The following is a 20,973-nucleotide window of genomic DNA, read 5'->3' on the forward strand; positions in this document are numbered from 1 at the left end:
TGACCCTTACTCCGTCCCTGTCTTCTGGGCCATGGCCTTCCTCATCATTCTCTGCTCCTTAAGCATGTGCTTTGAATCCCAGTCAGTGACCTGTAAGTGTACTCTTTCCCCCCATTTTGTGCTTGTCCTCCTTCACTGCCCCTCTCTAGCTGTGTCCTAGAAAGACTGGATTAGGGCCCAGTGATGGAGGAGGAGGGGGTGGGAGGTGGAGAAGGATGGGGAGATGGAGTATGCACAAAGTAGAATTAACCCAGCAGCACCGGACTCATGGGGACACACTCACTGGAAAGTCAGTCTGTCCAAAGGTAGGATCCCTCCTTATCATTCTGTACCTCTTTCTCCTCATTTTGTGCCACACATGTCTACCATTACAGGCAGGCTCCAGGCTCTGAGCTGTCAGCACAGAGCCTGACGCAGGGCTCGAACTCACGGATCGTGAGATCATGACCTGAGCCGAAGTCGGATGCTTAACCGACTGAGCCACCCAGGCACCCCCAGCCATTTGAGTTTAAAGTACACACTTAGAACTACAACTAGCCCTGGAGGAGAAAGGACTATTTTCCATTTGCAGTTTACTGTGAATTAGTTTAATCCACTTTCTTTTTAATTCATTCTTCCATTAAACATTCATTAAGAGCCTATTTTATATCCTAAGAGATAGATAGGTAATTTATTATTTGTTCTGGAGATCAGAAATCCCACATGGGTCTCCTGGAACTCAAATCAGGGATCAGCAGGGCTGGGTTCCTTTGTGGAGATTTGGAGAGAATCCATTTCCACAGCTATTCAGCTTCTAGAAATTTTTTTTTTTTAAATTTTTTTTTTCAACGTTTATTTATTTTTGGGACAGAGAGAGACAGAGCATGAACGGGGGAGGGGCAGAGAGAGAGGGAGACACAGAATCGGAAACAGGCTCCAGGCTCTGAGCCATCAGCCCAGAGCCTGACGCGGGGCTCGAACTCACGGACCGCGAGATCGTGACCTGGCTAAAGTCGGACGCTTAACCGACTGCGCCACCCAGGCGCCCCTAGAAATTTTTTTTTAATGTTTATTTTATTTTTGAGAGAGACAGAGTGTGAGCAGGGGAGGGGCAGGGAGAAAGCGAGACAGAATCTGAAGCAGGCTCCAGCTGTCAGCACGGAGCCGGATGTGGGGCTTGAACTCACAAACTGTGAGATCATGACCTGAGCTGAAGTTGGACGCCCAACCAACTGAGCCACCCAGGCGCCCCTCAGCTATTCAGCTTCCAGAGGCTGCGGAAATTCTTTGGTTCGCATCCCCCTTCCAGCATCTTTAAAGCCAACAACAGCCACTGGAGTCCTTCTCATTGCATGTCTCTGACCACAGGGGAGAAGTTTTCTGGGCCATGTGTTCTCAGACTCAGGTGATTAGATTCCTTGACCACCTCCTCCCTGCCCCCCCCCCCCCCCCATCAAAGGTAACAGTCCTATCTCAAGGTCTGTAACTTTAATCAATCTGCAAAGTCGCTTTTGCTATGTAAGGTAAGAAATTTACTGGTTCCCAAGACTAGAACATGTAGATCTTTGGGGGCCTTTACTCTGCCCTTGTATTTACAAGCCCCAAAGCCACTACCCACAGCCAGATTTCTTAAAATCCTTTTTCCTCCCCCATCCACTCCCTAACTGCAACTGCTTTCCCTTTGCCTCTTCAATATCTCCCCCCACCCCCCCCCAAAAAAAAAAACCTCTGTCACAGCCCAGCCCTGAGCTGCCTCCTTTATCCTGGCGCCCCCTTCCTCGTGGGCCTGGGGAGGGGAAACCGCTCCAAAAGGAAAGCGGGCTGCGGGCGGGAGAGACCCCTCGCGGGTGTCCGCGTGCAGCCTTGGGGTGGGACGCAGCTACCTTTGGCGACCTCTGCCCCGACGGCCCTGCCGACGGCCAGGCACACACGGGTCCCCAACTTCTGTCTCCTCCTAGACCTCGTCCCTCGTAGCGCTACTGGCTGTGTTGACCTCGACCCGCGGCGAGGACACTAGGAGCTCTCCACGCCCGAGCCCAGACCCCACACCCACGAACCCTGGAGGGAGCTTTCCCCCCGCCCCCTGGGGAGCCGCCCCCACCAGCCCCCGCCCCGCGCCGCGCCCGCCGGCGGCCGTCTCCATGGCGCGGGGCGCACGCGGGAAGCCGGCCGGAGAGGGACGCGGGAACACGGCGCCCGGGTGAGTGCGGGGCGCGGGCCGGCGGCTGGGTGGCGGCGTGGGCGGCCGGCATTCGGCCCGGGGGGTACGGAACCGGGGCGTGCAGCGGGAGCCCTGGAGGAGGGGGCGGAAAGCAGCCCCTCCTCGCCCCTCCCCCCACCCCCTGCCGCTCCTTATCTCCTGGGACTCCGGTGGGGCGGGGGGACCGGGGCTAGCGCAGACTCACTCTTCTCTCCTTCTATCTCGGGAAGGGTGGGCGCTCCTACCCCTACTGTCTCCCCCGCAACCCTCACCCCACGCCCCCAGCTCCCAGAGTCGCGATTAGCACGGGGTGGGGCACCTACCCTTCAGCCTCCAGTAAATATTCGTTAGGAGTCAGCCAGTCAAGGCGGGCCTTGAGCACCCAGGTACTTGCTAACTTGGGCCCCACAATACTGTCTATGGAAATGACAAAGAAATGCTCGTGATAAAATAGTAAGAGAAAAACTCAAGATTTCAGCGGGCCTTGCTGGAGTATTCATAGCATGTTCTCTGTGAAGCTTGTGCTCCTGTAAATACCCAGCGAAGGCTGGGGAGAAATACCTCATGTTGTCAACAGTAAGTGATACTCTCCAGTACCAATCTTAGCTTGGCTGCCTTAACAAAGTACCATAGACCGGTGGCCTACACGACAGATATCTATTTCTTACACTTCTGGAGGCTGGGAAATCCAAGATCAAGGTCCATTAAGGCAGGTTTCATTTTGAAGCCTTTTCTTGGCTTGTAGGTGGCAGCCGTTTCAAGGGAGAGAAAGTAAACTCTTTGGTGTCTCTTCTCATATGGGCACTAATCCCATCGTGGGAGTCCTGCCTTCATGACCTCCTCTGGCCCGTATCATCTCCCAAAGGCCCCCTCTTCATACACCATCACACTAGGGGTAGGACTTCAACATATGAATTTGGGGAGAGGGAGACAAAAACCCTCAGTCTGTAGCAGTACCTTTTAGGTGGTATGTTACAGTGGTTAAGAATTTGGGCTCTGGATGGGGTGCCTGGGTGGCTCAGTCGGTTGAGTGGCCGACTTCGGCTCAGGTCATGATCTCGCGGTCCATGAGTTCGAGCCCCGCGTCGGGCTCTGTGCTGACAGCTCAGAGCCTGGAGCCTGTTTCGGATTCTGTGTCTCCCTCTCGCTGACCCTCCCCTGTTCATGCTCTGTCTCTCTCTGCCTCAAAAATAAATAAACGTTAAAAAAATAATAATAAATTAATAAATAAATAAGTAAATACATAAATAAAAGAATTTGGGCTCTGGAACCAGGCTGCCTGAATTTGAATCCCCGCTGCGCCATTTACTAGTGTTTGCCCTTAAGCAAATCACTTCCCTCGCTTTGCCTCAGGTTTCCTGCCTGAGAATTCAGCATGTGCCAGGCTCTGTTCTGAGCATCCATCATGTACGAATTCCTTATTCCTCATAACAATTCTTTCTTTTCTTTTAAGATTTTTTTTGATGTTTATTTTTATTTATTTTTGAGAGACAGAGAGAGCGCAAGCAGGGAAGGGCAGAGAAACAGAGGGGAACAGAGGATCCAAAGCAGGCTCTGTGTTGACAGCTTAGAGCCCTCTGTGGGCTTGAATCCAAGAACCCATGAGATCATGACCTGAGCCAAAGTCGGACACTCAACTGACTGAGCCACCCAGGCGCCCCTGTTCCTTATAAGAGTTCTTTATCATCAGCAGCATCCCCATGTTACTGAAGAGAAAACTTTACATTTAATTTGCATTAAACCCTTACAAATACCAAAGAGTTTATTTTCCCACCATTTTTACAGATGGAAAAAATGGGGTTCGGGGAAGTGAAGTTGATACCCCCAATCACTCTACTAATAATTGACAGACACAGGATTCAAACTGGCTCCTCCTGCAACAAAGCCTGGGCTACCCTCTCCAGATGCTTTCCAAAAACAGTTTGGGGAGCCAACAGGCCCAGTCCTTGTTCCCAGCCAGCGCGAGTCACTTCTTTCCCTTCCCAGGCTTCAAAAGGAGCACCCCTTTTAATGTAACATAATACACACATTTTTGGATAGTCTCTATCTGTAAACTTTCCCAAATGGGAAGTCTCTAATAATTCCCATAAACCTTTGTCTCTATGAATGCAGTTCAGAGTTGCAGCTGTTACCTTAAGTTATTGTAACCGAACCAGTGTGAGTTGGATCCTTGGGGAGTCCCAGATACACCAGGTGGAGCTGCCGTACAAAGTAAACTTTATTTGCAGCACATAAGGAGATCACAGGACATAGCTTCCAAAGTGTGACTCCCAGGGATAGGGTGAATAAGTTCCTTTTGTTTAGGGTTAGGATGACTGTTTAGTCGGGGAGGCCTTGTCATGGTATGTAGAGACATGCACCTGAAGGCAACATGCCTACACATACATCGCATGTTATGTAAATGAGGCTGAGGCTCTTTCTTGGGGGGAAATTTTAGTATTAAAATGAGGGAAAGGTAATTGCTTATCATCCCAGAGGTCACTCTGTGGTCCATCTGCACATGGAGCTGGGGGTTTAGCTCAGTCTGGGTGGGCTGGGGCAGTGGGAGGCGTTGCCAGGGCAGTCGCCATGCCCTGAGGGGTGGTTTCTGGCTTCATTCGCCTGAGTTAAGAGGCAAGCTGGAAAGAAGGGCTTAAGGAAAAATATGAGGCAAACGTTGGTGAGTACAGGTTGGCGGGCAGTGAAAGTCAGGTCCTTGAGTCTAGCTGGTGGCATTGTCACGTGGAGGGACCTTTCAAGGCTGAATAATTGAAAGGACAAATCAATACTGATTGGGTGGTTTCCTGTGCCCAACAAAATAATAATAACCTCAATAGTAATAATAAAGCCTATTGAGCACTTTCACTGCATACCAGGCATTGTGCTAAGTGCTTTATTTATTTTTTTAATGTTTATTAAAAAAAAATTTTTAACGTTTATTTACTTTTGAAAGAGAGAGAGATACAGAGCATGAGCGGGGGGGAGGGGCAGAGAGAGAGGGAGACACAGACTCGGAAGCAGGCTCCAGGCTCTGAGCTGTCAGCACAGAGCCTGACGCGGGGCTTGAACTCATGAACCATGAGATCATGACCTGAGTCGAAGTCTGACACTCAACCGACTGAGCTACCCAGGCGCCCCAGTGTTTACTTATTTTTGAGAGAGAGGAAGAGAGAGAGGAAAACACAGAATCCAAATCAGGCTCCAGGCTCTGAGCTGTCAGCACAGAGCCAGACATGGGGCTCAAACCCAGGAACAGTGAGATCATGATCTGAGCTGAAGTCGACCGCTTAACCCACTGAGCCACCCAGGCCTCCCTATGCTAAGTGCTTTATAAATTTACCTTACTCAATCCTTGTGACAACCATAATCCATTTTACGGATGGGGAAATAGGGCTTGAAAAAGCTTCATAGAGTACCTAAAGCCAGTGAGTCAAGGGGTATAGACAAAACTAAGATCCTGGTCTTGTTCTCCTTCAAAGCCCATGTTCTTAACCACTATGGATATGCTGCCTCCAGGAAGTATGTCTATAAAGAGAACTATGCCATTTTAAAATCAGTATGTCTTTTGTAATATTTAGTGCCCACCATTATTAATTGCATTCCTTTATAACTGAGTTCCATGGGTTCTGCCCCCATTTTAAAGAATCTAGAAGAAAGAACATGAATCCATGAATGTAGAGATTGGAAATTGAACAATTCTGCTCAACTGTCTCTATGTTGATTTTCGACTCCCATTTTAAGATACATGAGGCACTTTAAAGTTTTCAGAGAAGGGTGTGCAGCAATATTTGCCAATTTTTAGTGGGGGAGGTGTGATCTGCTCCTTAAAAAGACTTGTATGTATTGGGTTTCAGGGCAAGTTACAATTTTCAGAATCCATATGGAATCTAACCCTGTAAGACAATGCCAAGAGAGAAAGAAGGAAAACAAAAAACTAAAGGAACACCCCTGCCCATTGTTCCAATTCTTCAAAAGTTCCTGAAGACCTATCAGAAGCATTGTGCACAGACTCAGACATCTGTGTGTCCAGCCATCAAACAGGACTTGAAAACCAGCATCAACAACGAACAGATTCTCAGGAAAGTGAGTGTGTGGCCTCCTCTTCTTACTCTTCTCTGAAAGGAACTGACTCAGGTTTACTCCTTAGGAACATGGGTCCTCAGAACTCTCCAGCCCAAACTGGTGGTGTCATCCCCTCTGCTTCCTGCCTGAATGAAGTCCAAAGCCTGCCTCCGGTACCCAGGCTATGTTCAGTACTTCTGCCTTCCTCCTCCTACCTCCAAATCTACTCATCCCAGTCCTGCAGCAGGCCTGCCTTTTCTCATACCACTTTACATCTGGAATAGCCAACCTGCCCCTCCCACTCTACATCTGGAAAGCCCAGCTCAAAAGCACCATTTTTGTCATCATTGCCCCTCTCCCCAGGTCTTTCTAATTCCTTCCTTCGCAGTGCTTCTCTGGACTCCCCCACACACCTCCCTGCTCATCCCAAATTCAGGAGCTTCTCAGAGCCATCGTTTTATGGTAAAATAATTACTACTTTATTTTATATAAAATAATTCTATACTTCTTATCATTAACCTCCACTACTTAATCATAAGAGTTAATTATAAGCCTTGTTCAAATTTATAGTCCCTTAAGCAATGTTTCTAAACATTTTAAATTACAATCACTGTCAGAAATACAATTAACTTTGGGATGCCTGGGTAGCACAGTCAGTTAAGTGTCTGACTTTGGCTCAGGTCATGATCTTGTGGTTCGTGAGTTTGAGCCCTGATTTGGGCTCTGCATTGACAGCACAGAGCCTGGGGCCTGCTTCAGATTCTGTGCCTCCCTCTCTCTTTCTGCCCCTACCCCCCCCTCAAAAATAAATAAACATTAAAAAAAAGAAGAAGAAGAAATACAGTTAACATCATGACCCAATATTAAGTACTGGAGTGAATCATAAGACTACAGGGGCTGTTTGTGTCGGGTGGGTTGCTTTGGTTGGGTCTCCATTTTGATTTTGAGCATCACTAAAATAAAAGTCTCATGAGATGTTTATTCTTTACTACATAGGATACACTCAGATAATTTCTCTTCTATTTCATTCATTCAAGAAAGAAGAAAAGCTGGTTACAGCCTACTCAGTTTATTTCCTAACCCAATAATGGGTAGTAACCTATTGGAAAAATCACTGCCCTGTGAGATTTTTCACGGGGCTTTGCGTATGGCAGGAACTCCATAAGTTTTTGTTGAATTACCACCCCAATGCACATGTGATCCAAGGTTAATTACTATTTTAAATGTTCTAATGTTGTTTAATGACAATATTCTTTTCCTACATATTCAGATGCATGGACATGTCTTTATGATTCCCACCTGTAATTTTTTTCTGACACTCCAGTTTATACTTGTAAGACCTGATGGCTCCCCACCAAGCATCCTGCCAATTTCCTTGGAACCTTTGCTCATGACAATTCGAGATGAGTGTTACCTGCTAGGGAAAGAGATCTGTATCTGGGGCCTTCAGCTGAGTAACCCAGAGATTGCCAGACTGGTGAGTCATGCGTTTTAAAAATATTCCTTCAATTAAACTTAAAATTGAATATAAACATAATATATCTGTATTCCAGCTATAGTTCATTTGGTTATTGACTGATATGCTATAAGCTTTTCTTTAAAAATTTCTTTTAATGTTTATTTATTTTTGAGACAGAGAAAGACAGAGAATGAACAGGGGAGGGGCAGAGAGAGAGGGAGACACAGAATCGGAAACAGGCTCCAGGCTCCGAGCTGTCAGCACAGAGCCCGACGCGGGGCTTGAACTCACGGACCGTGAGATCATGACCTGAGCCGATGTCGGACATTTAACTGACTGAGCCACCCAGGTGCCCCTACAAGCTTTTCTTTAAAAAAACATGTATTTTTTAAATGTATATTTATTTTTTTTGAGAGAAGAGAACACAAGCAAGAGAGGGGCAGACAGAGAGGGAGAGAATCCCAAGCAGGCTCCATGCTGTCAGCACAGAGCCTGATGTGGGGCTTGATATCACAAACCCATGAGATCATGACCTGAGCCTAAATCAAGAGTGGGATGCTTAACCAACTAGACCACCCAGGTGCCCCAAAACAATGTGTATTTTTTTAAATAAATTTTTTAATGTTTATTTTTTGAGAGAGAGAGAGAGAGAGAGAGAGCATGCGAGCAAGTGGGGGAAGGTCAGAGAGAGGGAGACACAGAATCCGAAGCAGGCTCCATGCTCTGAGCTGTCAGTGCAGAGCCCGACACAGGGCTCAAACCCACGAACCGTGAGATCATGACCTGAGCTGACGTTGGACACTTAGTTGACTGAGCCACCCAGATGCCCCCAAAACAATGTATTTTTAATGAAGCATTTCAAACTTATATAAAAGTGCAAAAAAAAAAAAAAAAGAAATTATGGTATATTCATAGAGTAGGAAACTGTATAGCAATGAAAATACATCAACTACAGCTATGCAAAAACAAAATAGGATGACTCTCATAAGCCTAATGTACAAGTGAAGAAAGACACAAAAGAATACATGCTATATGTTGCATTTTATAAAGTTTAAAAACAGGTAAAACTATGATGTTTGACTATTATAAAATTACTTTTAGGGAGGAGAAAGGAGGTAGAAATTGGGAGAGGACATTAGTGCCCATTTTTCTAGTTTCTTGATTATTGGAAAATGCTTTGTTTTATGTCATTGAATGTGTTAAACTTCTCATCTGTGTCTAATAGTTTCAATAATCTGAATTATTTTGGAGTCTGATACTGCTGACTGGCTTCTACTGGCTCCTACTCATGGGACATTTCTTCATGTGTTTTTGTGATTTCTTTTGTACTAGAAACTCCTATTTCCTGGGGAAAGAGTTGAGGCAATTCCTTGAGCTCTGATTTGAAGATAGAATCCTCCGAGAGGGTTTGCATTTGCTTCTGCCGCACACTCAGGGTGATAGCATCTCAGGGCTATACTAAATTACTAATTTTTTTTAAGTTATTTATTTTTTGATGGCGGGGGGAAGGACAGAGAGAGAGAGGGAATCCCAAGCAGGCTCTGATCTGACAGGGCTCGAACTCACGAACCTTGAGATCATGACCTGAGCCGACGTCAGATGCTTTAACCCACTGAGCCACTCAGGTGCCCCAAATTAGTACATTCTTGATCTGAGGTCTCTGAACCATCCAGGTGGTATCAGTTCAGTGTGCAAATACCTGTGTTAAGACTAGCTTGTGAGTTCATAGTGGGTATATTTTTTTCTGTGTAGTCAGGCACAGTTTGAGAGGCAGTTTTCCCTGGGGAAAGAAGAGTTAGGTTTCTTTCCAGTTCATCCTTAGTCTAAGGACGTAGTGCAGTAGCTCACTTTATGTTTGGGGCCATACCTTTATGCAGCATTTCCTCTCAGACTCCTCACCTCCAGTGGCCTTGGGCTTTATCTCTTGTCCCCTGGACTACCTGATCCATGAAAAGCAAAACTTGACTCTGCTGCTTCACTGATGCTCTCAAACGGAAAGCTGGCTTCAGTGCCCTGCAAATCTCCCTAGGTTCCCATTTTCTCTCATGCACCGACCTTTGGGTATTCCTCACTAACCTGCCAATTGACACATTTTAAAAAGATATTTTTAAAACTCTGAGAAGAAAGCATAGAGGAAAAGCTTCATAATGTTGGACTTGGCAGTCATTTCTTATATATGACACTAAAAGCATAGGCAACAAAACTAAATGATTTGGACAAAAAAATTTTCAACTTCCGTGCATCAGAGGACACAGTGAAGTGAAAAGGCAACCCGCAAAATAAGGAAAAATAATTGCAAATCATGTATTTGATAAGGGGTTAGTATTCTGGATGTATAAGGAACTCCTACAATTCAACCACAACAAAAAACAAACAACTGATTTAAAAATGGGCAAAAGACTTGAGTACACTTTCTCCAAAGAAGGTATACAAACAAACAATAAGCACACAAAAAATGTTCACCATCACTAATCTTTGGAGAAATGCAAGTCAAAACTACATTGAGATACTACCTCAGGTCAAATAGTATGGCATCTATCAAAAAAAGCAGAATAGAATGGGTTGACAGGATGTGGAGAAATTGGAAAATTTGTACACTATTGGCAGGAATGTGCATTGGTGCAGCCACTATGGGAAATGGGATGGAGCTTCCTTAAAAAAATTAAAAATAGAATTACCATATGATTCAACAATTCCACTTCTGGAGATATACCCAAAAGAATTGGAAGCAGGACCTCAAAGAAATATCTGTATGCTCATCTTCATGGTTGCATTATTCACAATAGTCAAAGGTGGAAGCAACCCAAATGTCCATTGGCAGATGAATGGAGAACAAACTGTGGTGGATACATACAATGGAATATTATGCAGCCCTACAAAGGAAGGAAATTCTGACCCATGCTACAACGTGCATGAACCTCGAAGAACTTATGCTAAGTAAGAGAAGTCAGTCACAAAAGGACAAATATTATATCCTTCCCCTGTATGAAGTACCCAGAGTAGTCAAACTCGTAGAGACACAAAATAAAATGGCATTTGCTGGAGGTTTGGAGGAGGGGAGAATGGGAGTTATTTTTTACTGGGTATAGAGTTTCAGTTTTACGAGATGAAAAAACTTCTGGAGGTGAATGGTGTTGAGGGTTGCACAACAATGTGAATATACTCAATGCCATTGAACTGGACACTTAAAAATGGTTAAGATGGGGGCATCTGGGTGGTTCAGTCGGTTAAACATCTGACTTTGGCTCGGGTCATGAGCAGGACTTTGGCTCGTGAGTTCAAGTTCCATATTGGGTCCTTCCCCAGCTTGTGCTCTCAATCTCTCTCAAAAATAAATTAACGTTAAAAAAAATGGTTAAGATGGTAAATTTTTTAAATGTTTATTTTTGAGAGAGAGAACGGGAGTGGGGGAGGTGCAGAAAGAGAGGGGGACAGAGGATCCTGAGTAGGCTTCACAATGGCAGAAGTGGAGCTTGAATCTATGAACTTACTAGGTCATGATCTGAGCCAAAGTCGGCTACTTAACCGACTGAGCCACCCATGTGCCCCTAAGATGGTAAATTTTATTGTGTATTTGACCGCAATTAAAAATAAATTTTAAAAAGTTATCTTAAATACAGAACCAGAATTTTTAGTTGTTTTATTAAAAGGGTCAGTCCATTTAAGCAGGAATAGAATGCTGTCCATCCATGCATATTAAAAGTGATGGTTAAAAAAAAAAAGTGATCCTTAACAGTTCTTTAAAATGTAACCCTCTTGGTCACCTGGAGGCTGCTGAGGAATTCTGTGGTAGATGGCTGTGGTCTTGCCCACAGCAGTACTGGTGCCCCAGGGAGTGACACTGTAAACCACTGGCCAAGATCTTTAGGACGTGGTCAAGAGCCTATTTTGCACAGACCAGTGTTACCATAGGCAGTGACATGCCACATTGCCTCCTTGGTCAGAAACACAGCTTGAGAAATCCAATCCAGCACTAAAACTAGGTGTTTTCTCATTAAAGAGGCCTCAAGCACCAGCTCTCTATAGTTAAGGCTGCAAGGGCTTTTATATTCTCAACCAACATATAAATTTGGAATGTTATCTCTGACCAACATGTCATTACCTCAAGAAACCCTAAATCCTCCAAACCCCACCAAAGCCTCTTTTAGGTTTAAATGCTGAACTGAAGAAATCCTTAAGTTGTGGTGATTCTAATTGCTAAAAGGTGGCCTTTGTGATTTATAGCTTTAAATACCTTCTCCAGTTAGGTAGGGATTTAATTGTCACTGGAATCCTGTTACCACAAGGAATGGCCTTCCCATAGATCTCTCCATTCAGGAGACCGAGAGAACTTGAGATGGTTCCAAATGTTCATGTGTTGCCCCCGGTCCTGTGGCTTCACCATGAAAAGCACCTCATTGCTGAATTTACACAGTCTAGTTCTGTGTAGACCTCTAAATGATAATATCTGGGGACACCTGGGTGTCTCGGTCAGCTGGGCGTCCGACTTCATCTCAGGTCATGATCTCAAGGTTCATGAGCTCAAGCCCGATGTCAGGCTCTGTGCTGACAGCTCAGAGCCTAGAGCCTGCTTCTGATTCTGTGTTTCCTCTCTCTCTGCCCCTCCCCTGCTCACAGTCCCTCTCTTTCTCTCTCTCTCTCTCTCTCTCTCTCTCTCTCTGTCTCTCTCTCTCAAAAGTAAACAAACATTAAAAAAATAAATCTTAATATCTGTAATAATGGCTATCACTTGTTTAGGAGATAATTTAACTATTATAATTTTGCCTAATTGTAAGAAGATTGGCATAGTGATAGTTTTTTACTAAAAAAAATACAACTGTTACAGGATTTTTTTTTACCTCAATACCCAGGATTCCTTGTCGCTTTGAGGAACGAAGAAGGGGACACAGAGTAAAATGAGCAGCAGGCAAAAGTATAAGATCAGAAAGTAAGAATAGTAGGAAAACTCTTTTTGCAGAGAGGGAGCATTTGAAAATAAATACCCCCAACTATAGGCAAGGGTCTTTGTTTTTTAAGGTTTTGGTCAATGCCCCCTCCCCTTCCCCCTCGTTCCTTGTCAGGTTCCGCCCTTACCGGCTGGATAGCTCTAGGTGCTGGGCTGTCCCTTCCAGATTGGCTTCATTCCATTGTGTGAGGAGTCAGAGCGGTCTTACTGTCCCTCAGATAACATAAATTTTATGGTTTATTTAGTTTCGTTAGGTATTTTGATTGTCCAATTCCTGAGGGGAACCTGAAGGGCAGTAGGTGGTGTTTGTTACATTCTTAAGAGGAACTTTATGCCTGAGTGAGTTTGCTGTGGTCAGATACTCCCAGCATTGTTCCAAAATATGTGTTTTTACCCCACCCAGGGACCTCAGGTCCTAACCTTTCCTTCTCTGCCTATTTTATCCTATCTCCCTATCATACAACCATAGGAAAATAAATTTGTTGGTTAGAGTATCAACATCTGTATTAGTCTGCTGGGGCTGCCATAACAAAGTACCACAGATTGCAAGGGTTAAACAACAGAAATTTCTTTTCTCACCGTTATGAAGGCTTAGAAGTCTGAGCTCAGGGTGTCAGCAGGGTTGGCGTCTTTGAAGGCCTCACTCCTTGGCCTGTAAATGGCCACTTTTTCCCTGTGTTTTCATGTTGCCTCCCTCTCTATACGTGCCTGTGTCTAAATATCCTTTCCTTATAAGAAAGTCAGTCATATTGGGTAAGAGCCCACCCTAATGACCTCATTTTAAATTCATACCTCCTTGAAGACCCTTTTTCCAAATGCAGTCACATTCTGAGGTACTAGGGGGTAAGACTTCGGCATATGAATGAGGGGAATGACGCAATTCAGCCCACAGCATCTAAAAAGATATGCTGCAGTATATCTCATCACAGAGCGGCATTTCCCATTTAATTCTTCATAGTGTGCCTTTAAAAAAAATTTTTTTAACATATATTCATTTTTGAGAGACAGAGAGAGAGAGAGAGAGAGCATGAGTGAGGGGGAGGCAGAGAGAGAGGGAGACATAGAATCCGAAGCAGGCCCTAGGCTCCGAGCTGCCAGCACAGAGCCCTACACAAGGCTTGAACTCACGGACCGCAAGATCATGACCTGAGCCAAAGTCGGACACTTAACCAACTGAACCACCCAGGCGCCCCTAGAGTCTTCCTTTTAAAGGGAAATTATTTTATCTTCATGTCACTTTCTCCTTGGACATTGGAAAGTTGTCTTAAAGGCAAAAATGTTGGGGTAATTAACGTAATCAACTTTTAAGAAACATTAAAACACAGAGCGTATTTGTCTTCATTGTGTAAGCCCTTTCTCACCTCATGTTCTTAGGCTTCACTTCTGGAATTGAAGGGGCTCGCCACCTGCCCATTTACCACCCTGGAACTCATTGACTGCAGGATGGATCTGTGGTCTCTGCAGAGACTGGGCAGGGCTCTGCCATGCAGCTATTTGCATTCTCTTGTCCTGGATTACTGCAGGTGAGTTTGGAAGGCAGAGTTCCTTCAGGGCTCTGACTGCTGAGGGAGGCAGAGGTAAGGAGCTCAGAGTCCTGGTTCCTTGTGGCTCATCAGGTCATCACAACTCAAAAATCTTCTTAGAACTAATGTTTCTGAGTAAATGTCAGGGTTCTCAAAAGGATTCTTCCTTCCTCCCTCCTTCCCTCCCTCCTGCCCTTCCTTCTTATTCATTTATTCTTTTTTTTTTTTTTTAATTTTTTTTTTTTTTTAACGTTTATTTATTTTTGAGACAGAGAGAGACAGAGCATGAACGGGGGAGGGTCAGAGAGAGGGAGACACAGAATCTGAAACAGGCTCCAGGCTCTGAGCCATCTGCACAGAGCCCGATGCGGGGCTCGAACTCACGTTCCGCGAGATCATGACCTGAGCCGAAGTCGGCCGCTCAACCGACTGAGCCACCCAGGCGCCCCCATTTATTCTTTTAACAAATATTTATTGATGGCCTGTTTTTGCAAGACACTGTGCTCAGTGCTAAAGAAGATACAAATATATATAAAGCAATGCCACTGTCCAAGGAAGTCCTCTGTATAGTGGAAGAGAGGAGATATGCTCTTGATTGTGTATAACGGAAGGTAGATCACAAAGGATGTCCGTATAAATTTTTTTTTATTATTTTTTTATTTTTTACAGAGAAAGAGAGCACATGTGCATGAGGCAGAGGGACAGAGGGAGAGAGAGAGTGAGAGAGAGAGAGAGAGAGAATGAATCTCAACCACACTCCATGCTCAGTGTGGAGCCCTACATAGGTCTCAATCCCATGACCCTGGAATCACACCTAAGCCAAAATCGAGAATCAGATACCCAACCCACTGAGCCACCCAGGTGCCGGGTTTGTATAAATTTTAGTCGTGGTTTGGATAAGGGAAACCATGATTCCCTAAGGGACAAGTCATTATTCACCAGCAGAGGAGGTGGGAGGAGAGGTGTGGTGCTAGGGAAGAAAGAGGAAGTCTTTCGAGGGCTATGGCACCAGGCTGTCAGGAGAGAGTCAGGGAGCAATAATAATAATGATAATACCAGCTAATTTTTATTGAGCGCTGTGTGCCAAGCACAGCACATGGATTATCTCATTTATTCTCCCGACAATAGATAGATATATACCGTTACATATGGACGTATGATATATGACAGATGTTTATCATTTCTATCCCTTGACTATAGATGAGCAAAGACTCAGGGGATTAATTGGCTTGTTCCAGGCATTCACCTCTTAGGGATAGAGCCTAGATGTGAATCTAGCTGGCTGAATCGGAGCCCACTTCTGATCCGTGATACTAGATTGCTGGGGGGTCTATAGTTTGCCATCCGTAAATAATTTTAAGCTGCTTGTGTGATGTGGGGTAGGTCCTGCAACCTCTCTGACCTATGAAGTGATCTCGTCCACTTCCCAAGTCTTTGATTCTGTGACTCTTCTTCTGGAGCCAGGTAGGGTCCTGTACTCAGAAGGCCATTGGGCTGTGAGGTGAAAGAGATGATTCATGCCTGACAAATGGGACCACAGCGACACAAAGGCCCCTTTAAAGAACTAGGGTCTTATTAGGGCCCTGGTGGTGACAGTGGACAAGTCTCCAGCAAAAGCTGAGGAGAAGGACTATCTCTGGAGGTTCTCCATGTTTCTGAAAAGCTTGGAGGAGCCTGAGTCAGGGTCTCCTAACACAGGACAGCAGAAAGCCAGTGCCCTCAGGACACCCTGCAGTGACTGAAGACCGACTTGGGAGTCTCCCAGCTTCCCGCACTGTGCTAGACAGACCCAGCCCCGCTGCTGAGACCCCTCTAGACTCCAGCTCCTCCATTGGTGGGGAGAGTGAAGGAAGAAAGAGGGAATCCTCCTCTTTAGAAAACACCATATTTTAATTGTTGTTTAATATGTTAACACCATATTCTAACAGTTGAAATCCTGCTGCTGCCAAGACACCTGGAGTTGTCAGTGTTGGGTGGTTGGGAATCACCACTGGTGAAATGGCAGGTTACTGAGGGACTGGAGTTCTTTCCTCCTATTTTCCCTGAGGCTGTGAAGTCCACCAGGCAGGATGTCCTTCTTTCTCATACACAGCTACACCCCCACACCCACCACGGTAGCCACCCACCGTAATTACTTATTGGATAAACTAGTAAATTTAAGAAGTTGTTTCTGTTAATACGACTCACCTTATTGGAAAGGTCATCCCTTGACATTCCAAATTCCCTGGCGTGATGCTTGTGCCTTCTCTCTGCAAACTCCAAGGACTGGGTGGCGCAAGGCGAGGAGCAGCATGAAGCCAGGAAGGAGGGCCAAGAGGTTGAACTTTCCTGAACCTGCTCTGGACATACTTTTTTTTTTTTTTTAATTTTTTAATGTTTATTTTTGAGAGAGAGAGAGAGAGCACAAGCAGGGGGGCACAGAGAGAGAGGGGGACACAGAATCCAAAGCAGGCTCCAGGCTCTGAGCTGTCAGCACAGCGCCCGTCACGGGGCTTGAACCTACAAACCATGAAATCTTGACCTGAGCCGAAGTCGGACGCTTAACTGACGGAGCCACCCAGGCGCTCCTGCTCTGGACGTACTTTAAAAGGCTCCCTTCTTACACAGCCTCCTGCTGCTGGAGTCTTCTCAGACCCCTCCACTCCTGTCAGCTGGGCAATCTCTCCTGTCTTCAGGATCCAGAGCTTGCTCTCCATCTGCTCCTTTGGGTATTTCAAACCATGCTCTGCTCCCTTTGCCCACGAGTCAAACTCTGGGTCCCCCTTCCTCCACATGCAGGCTGTCCCCATCAGTCACCCAGCCCACCCCCGTAGCCACCCCGGCTGTGGAAGCCCAAAGTGGGGGTCGGCAAAATCTGATCTGCCTTGGGGGATCAGGGAGTGCCTTAAAATGAATAATCCAACAGGTGACATAGGTTTTAAAAGTCACTATTTGTTCCCATTTCTTTCTAGATTTGGAAATGAAGAAATTGAGAGTATTTTCTCAGGCCTGGAGAACAACCAAAGGCTTCAAGTCCTCAGTCTGCGCTACTGTGGCCTGGGGCCACAAAACGGGCCGCGGCTGGGCTCCATCATATGCCAGAGCTCCATTTGGTGAGATGCGTCCCCTGCTCCCCTCCTGCTTCTGGCTCTGTTCTGTCTTGAGTTGTATAATCAGCTTGTTTACAGAGTCTACGAACCCATGAATTCCCCTGAGTTTTCACAATGTTTTTAGTCATCTTTTTCTACTGTCTAGTTATTTTTGTTTTCTTTTTCTTAACTGCAAGAGAAAGATCCTTTAGTTACATTTAAGAATCAAGGGTAACATGCTAAACGCATATCTTTGGCCCGATGACATGGTCATTAGGTCTATTTTTGACGATGTGGTCTGCTATCTATTATGGTTATTTATTATTTTGTAACCAGGTCTATTATGAGGTAAGACCTCAAATCCAAATTTGAGGAAGTGAAAATAATATCAAGTGAACAGTGTATTTCACCTCTTCCCCAGTGAGCTGCACCTTGATGGCAATTACTTACAGTGTTCTGGAGCCCTGGCTCTCCTCAGACCCATAGCAGAGTACGCAGAGATGCAGGGGAAAGACCAGCCAGACACCAGGAACTCCCCTCAGCAGCTGCAGGGTAAGTGCTGGGGAACTTCACTCAACACTCTTTGGGACCACCTAAAGAAGGAAACTGCTTTGTGATTAAAGTGACCTTTCCTTGGGTGCCTGGGATGACTCAGTCGGTTAAGTGTCCACCTTTGGCTCAGGGCATGATCTCATGGTTCGTAAGTTCAAGCCCCATGTCAGGCTCTGCGCTGACAGCTCAGAGCCTGGAGCCTGCTTCGGATTCTGTGTCTCCCTCTCTCTCTCTCTGCCCCTCCTCACTTGTTCGCGCGCTCTCTCTCAAAAATAAGCATTTTTTTAAAAAGGGACCTTTCCAGTGGTCAGTGGAAATTCTTCTTCCTGAGTATGCATGAGAGGAGAATAACGGACCCCCAACAATGTCTTTGTCCTCAGAACCTGTGTTGGTGTTAACCTCACATGGCAAAAGGGACTGTGCAGATATAATAAAGTTGAGGACCTTGAGATGGGGGCTTACACTGGATCATATGGGTGGGTCCAGTGTAATCAGGGGATCTTTGCAAGAGGGTGGCAGGAGGGTCAGAACCAGAGAGGAGGAGCCATGGAAGGAAAGGTTGGAGTGATATGAGGAAAGGGCCAGCAGCCAGGAAATGTAGGTGGCCTCTAGGATCTGGAAGGAGCAGGGCAACAGGTTCTTCCCCAAAGCCACCAAAAGTCACGCAGTCCCCCAACACCTTGACTGTGAGACCCATTTTGGACTTCTGACCTCCAGAACTGTAAGGTAATACACTCCTATTGTTAGAAGCCACTAAGTTTATGGTCGTTCATTATAGCAGCGGTGGGGACTTGTACAGCATGTTAATCAGAACTCTTTCAGTTAAAAGGGAAAGCAACCCAAACAGAATTAAAGGTAAATAGGGGTTTATTGGCTCACATAACTAGACGTTCATAGCTACCTTCAGAGATAGCTGAGTTCAGGGGCTCAGACCATGTCATCAGGAGACCCTGAGTTTGCTGCTCTCAACTCTACTTCCCTTCCGAGGGTTGGCCTTCTCCCCCGGTGCAGCCAGCCTTCTTCTGCATCTGGCTTGTTGACATGTCTACCAGCTGTCCCAGGGCTATAGCATCATGACTTATAATCAGCCAGAAAGTGTGAGCCTCTGTCTTCCAGTGACTGTGGGTCAGATCCCACAGGAGGACTCACACTGGCCACATACATACCTCCTGGACCAGTCCCTACAGCCCAGGTCATGATAAACCGTAACTGGCCGGGACTGACCACACACCCCGTTGGGGGAGGGTGGAGCACAGGAACAGCAGCCAAACAAGAATCACACCATTCACCGAGGGGGTGGGGGGGTGGGAAGTGACAGTCCCCCAAAGAAGTAAACAGATAAGGACAGATGCTGGACAGACAGGAACAACAGCTGCTTACTCCCTTAATAGATCCCTAATATGCATATTTATGACATGTTTTAAAGCTGACTACCTTTGGGGTGCCTGGGTGGCTCAGTCGGTTGAGCGTCCAACTTCGGCTCAGGTCATGATCTCACGGTCCGTGGGTTCAAGCCCCGCGTCAGGCTCTGTGCTGACAGCTCAGAGCCTGGAGCCTGTTTCAGATTCTGTGTCTCCCTCTCTCTCTGCCCCTCCCCTGTTCATGCTTTGTTTCTCTCTGTCTCAAAAATAAATAAACGTTAAAAAAAATTTTTTTTTAAATAATAAAGCTGACTACCTTTAATCATTGGTAACAGAAACTATACCAAGTGGCTAATAGCACAGCCTTAAAGTCAGGTCTGGGTTCAGATCCTACCCCAGCTGTGCATTAGTTTGGGCAAATTATCAAATTGATCTAACTTTAGCTTTTTCAGCTACAAAATAAACATAATGATAACCACTTCATAGTGTTTAACGAGGAATAAGTGGTATAATGTAAGGCAGTTAATTTGACATGATGCCTTGCACATAGTAAGTACTTAAGGGATATTAATTATCGTCATTACCATCCTCATTATTATAGCAACAACAACCTTTTCCCAGGAGAGTAAACTTGAGGCATGCTGGTGAACATAGTCACTTTACTTGCCTGAAAAAATGAAGATAAAGAGCTCAAGGCCAATGTCCGGCATGGGGACAATAGTTAATAACACTGTATTGTATATTTGAAAGTTGTGAAGAGAGTAGATCTTTTTTTTTTATTAAAAAAAATTTTTTAATGTTTTATTTATTCTTGAGAGAAGGAGAGGCAGAGCATGAATGAGGGAGGGGCACAGCAAGAGAAGGAGACACAGAATCCAAAGCAGACTCCAGGCCAGGCTGTCAGCACAGAGCCCGATGTGGGGCTCGAACTCATGAGCCGTGATATCATGACCTGAGCCAAAGTCGGACGCTCAACCAACTGAGCCACCCAGGCGCCCCGTGAAGAGAGTAGATCTTAAGTTCTCATCACAAGAAACAAAATTTGTGACTCTGTGTGGTGATGGACAACTACCTTACTGTGGTGAATGTTTTATGACGTATACAAATACCGGGTCATTATGTTGTACACCTGAAACTAATATAATGTTAGATGTTAATTTTATCTCAGTAAAAAAAAGTATTCACTGACTTGTGCTATTAAAAAAAAAAAAAAAAAAAAAGGAACTGGGCACCTGGGTGGCTCAGTTAGTTAAGCATCTGATTCTTGGCTTTGGCTCAGGTCATGATCTCACAGTTTGTGAGATTGAGCCCCGCGTCGGGCTTTGTGCTGACAGTGCAGGGCCTGTTTGGGATTCTCTCTGCCTCTCCTGAACTCTCTCTCAAGATAAATAAACAAGCTTTAAAAAAAATAGGGGCGCCTGAGTGGTTCAATCGGTTAAGCGTCCAACTTGAGCTCATGATCTCATGGTTCGTGAGCTCAAGGCCCGCGTCGGGCTTTGGGCTCACAGCTCAGAGCCTGGAGCCTGCTTTAGATTCTGTGTCTCCCTCTGTCTGCCCCTCTGCTGCTTGCACTCTCTCTCTCGCATTGTCTTAAGAATAAATAAACGTTAAAAAATTTTTTTTTGATAAAAAATAAAAATAAAGAGAACTGAAGTAAAGGCCACTTTGTGGAAGTGAGTGCAAAGAACTTGTAACTGTGGGAGATTTGTAAATACAATAGTTATCCTCCATTTAGGAACTTTCATGATATCAGAATTATATAGGTTATTTGTTGAATTTGATAATTCAGTCAACCCAATAAATATATAGAAGAGACCTGGAAAACAGTGTTTGTTATCCAAGTAT

At 45.4% G+C, this 20,973-nt stretch overlaps 1 protein-coding gene across 4 annotated transcripts in view; it reads left to right on the forward strand.

Annotated features, from left to right (window-relative positions):
* The first annotated feature begins 2,067 nt into the window (after positions 1-2,067).
* The window catches only part of LOC147577196 (uncharacterized), a 51,634-nt gene continuing 32,728 nt past the window's right edge, over positions 2,068-20,973 (forward strand). For 3 of the 4 annotated variants that reach the window (XM_086674425.1, XM_086674426.1, XM_086674428.1), the window contains exons 1-5: positions 6,250-6,682; positions 7,545-7,697; positions 13,999-14,147; positions 17,099-17,239; positions 17,637-17,767. In XM_086674425.1, the coding sequence (XP_086530551.1) occupies positions 6,371-6,682; positions 7,545-7,697; positions 13,999-14,147; positions 17,099-17,239; positions 17,637-17,767 (886 nt within the window). In that variant the 5' untranslated portion in view covers positions 6,250-6,370. The other variant, XM_086674427.1, reaches the window with a different exon arrangement.

The sequence above is a fragment of the Puma concolor genome, chromosome C2, assembly GCF_028749965.1.
Source record: "Puma concolor isolate L17-30 chromosome C2, mPumCon1.1.hap2, whole genome shotgun sequence".
Classification (NCBI taxonomy): Eukaryota; Metazoa; Chordata; class Mammalia; order Carnivora; family Felidae; genus Puma; species Puma concolor.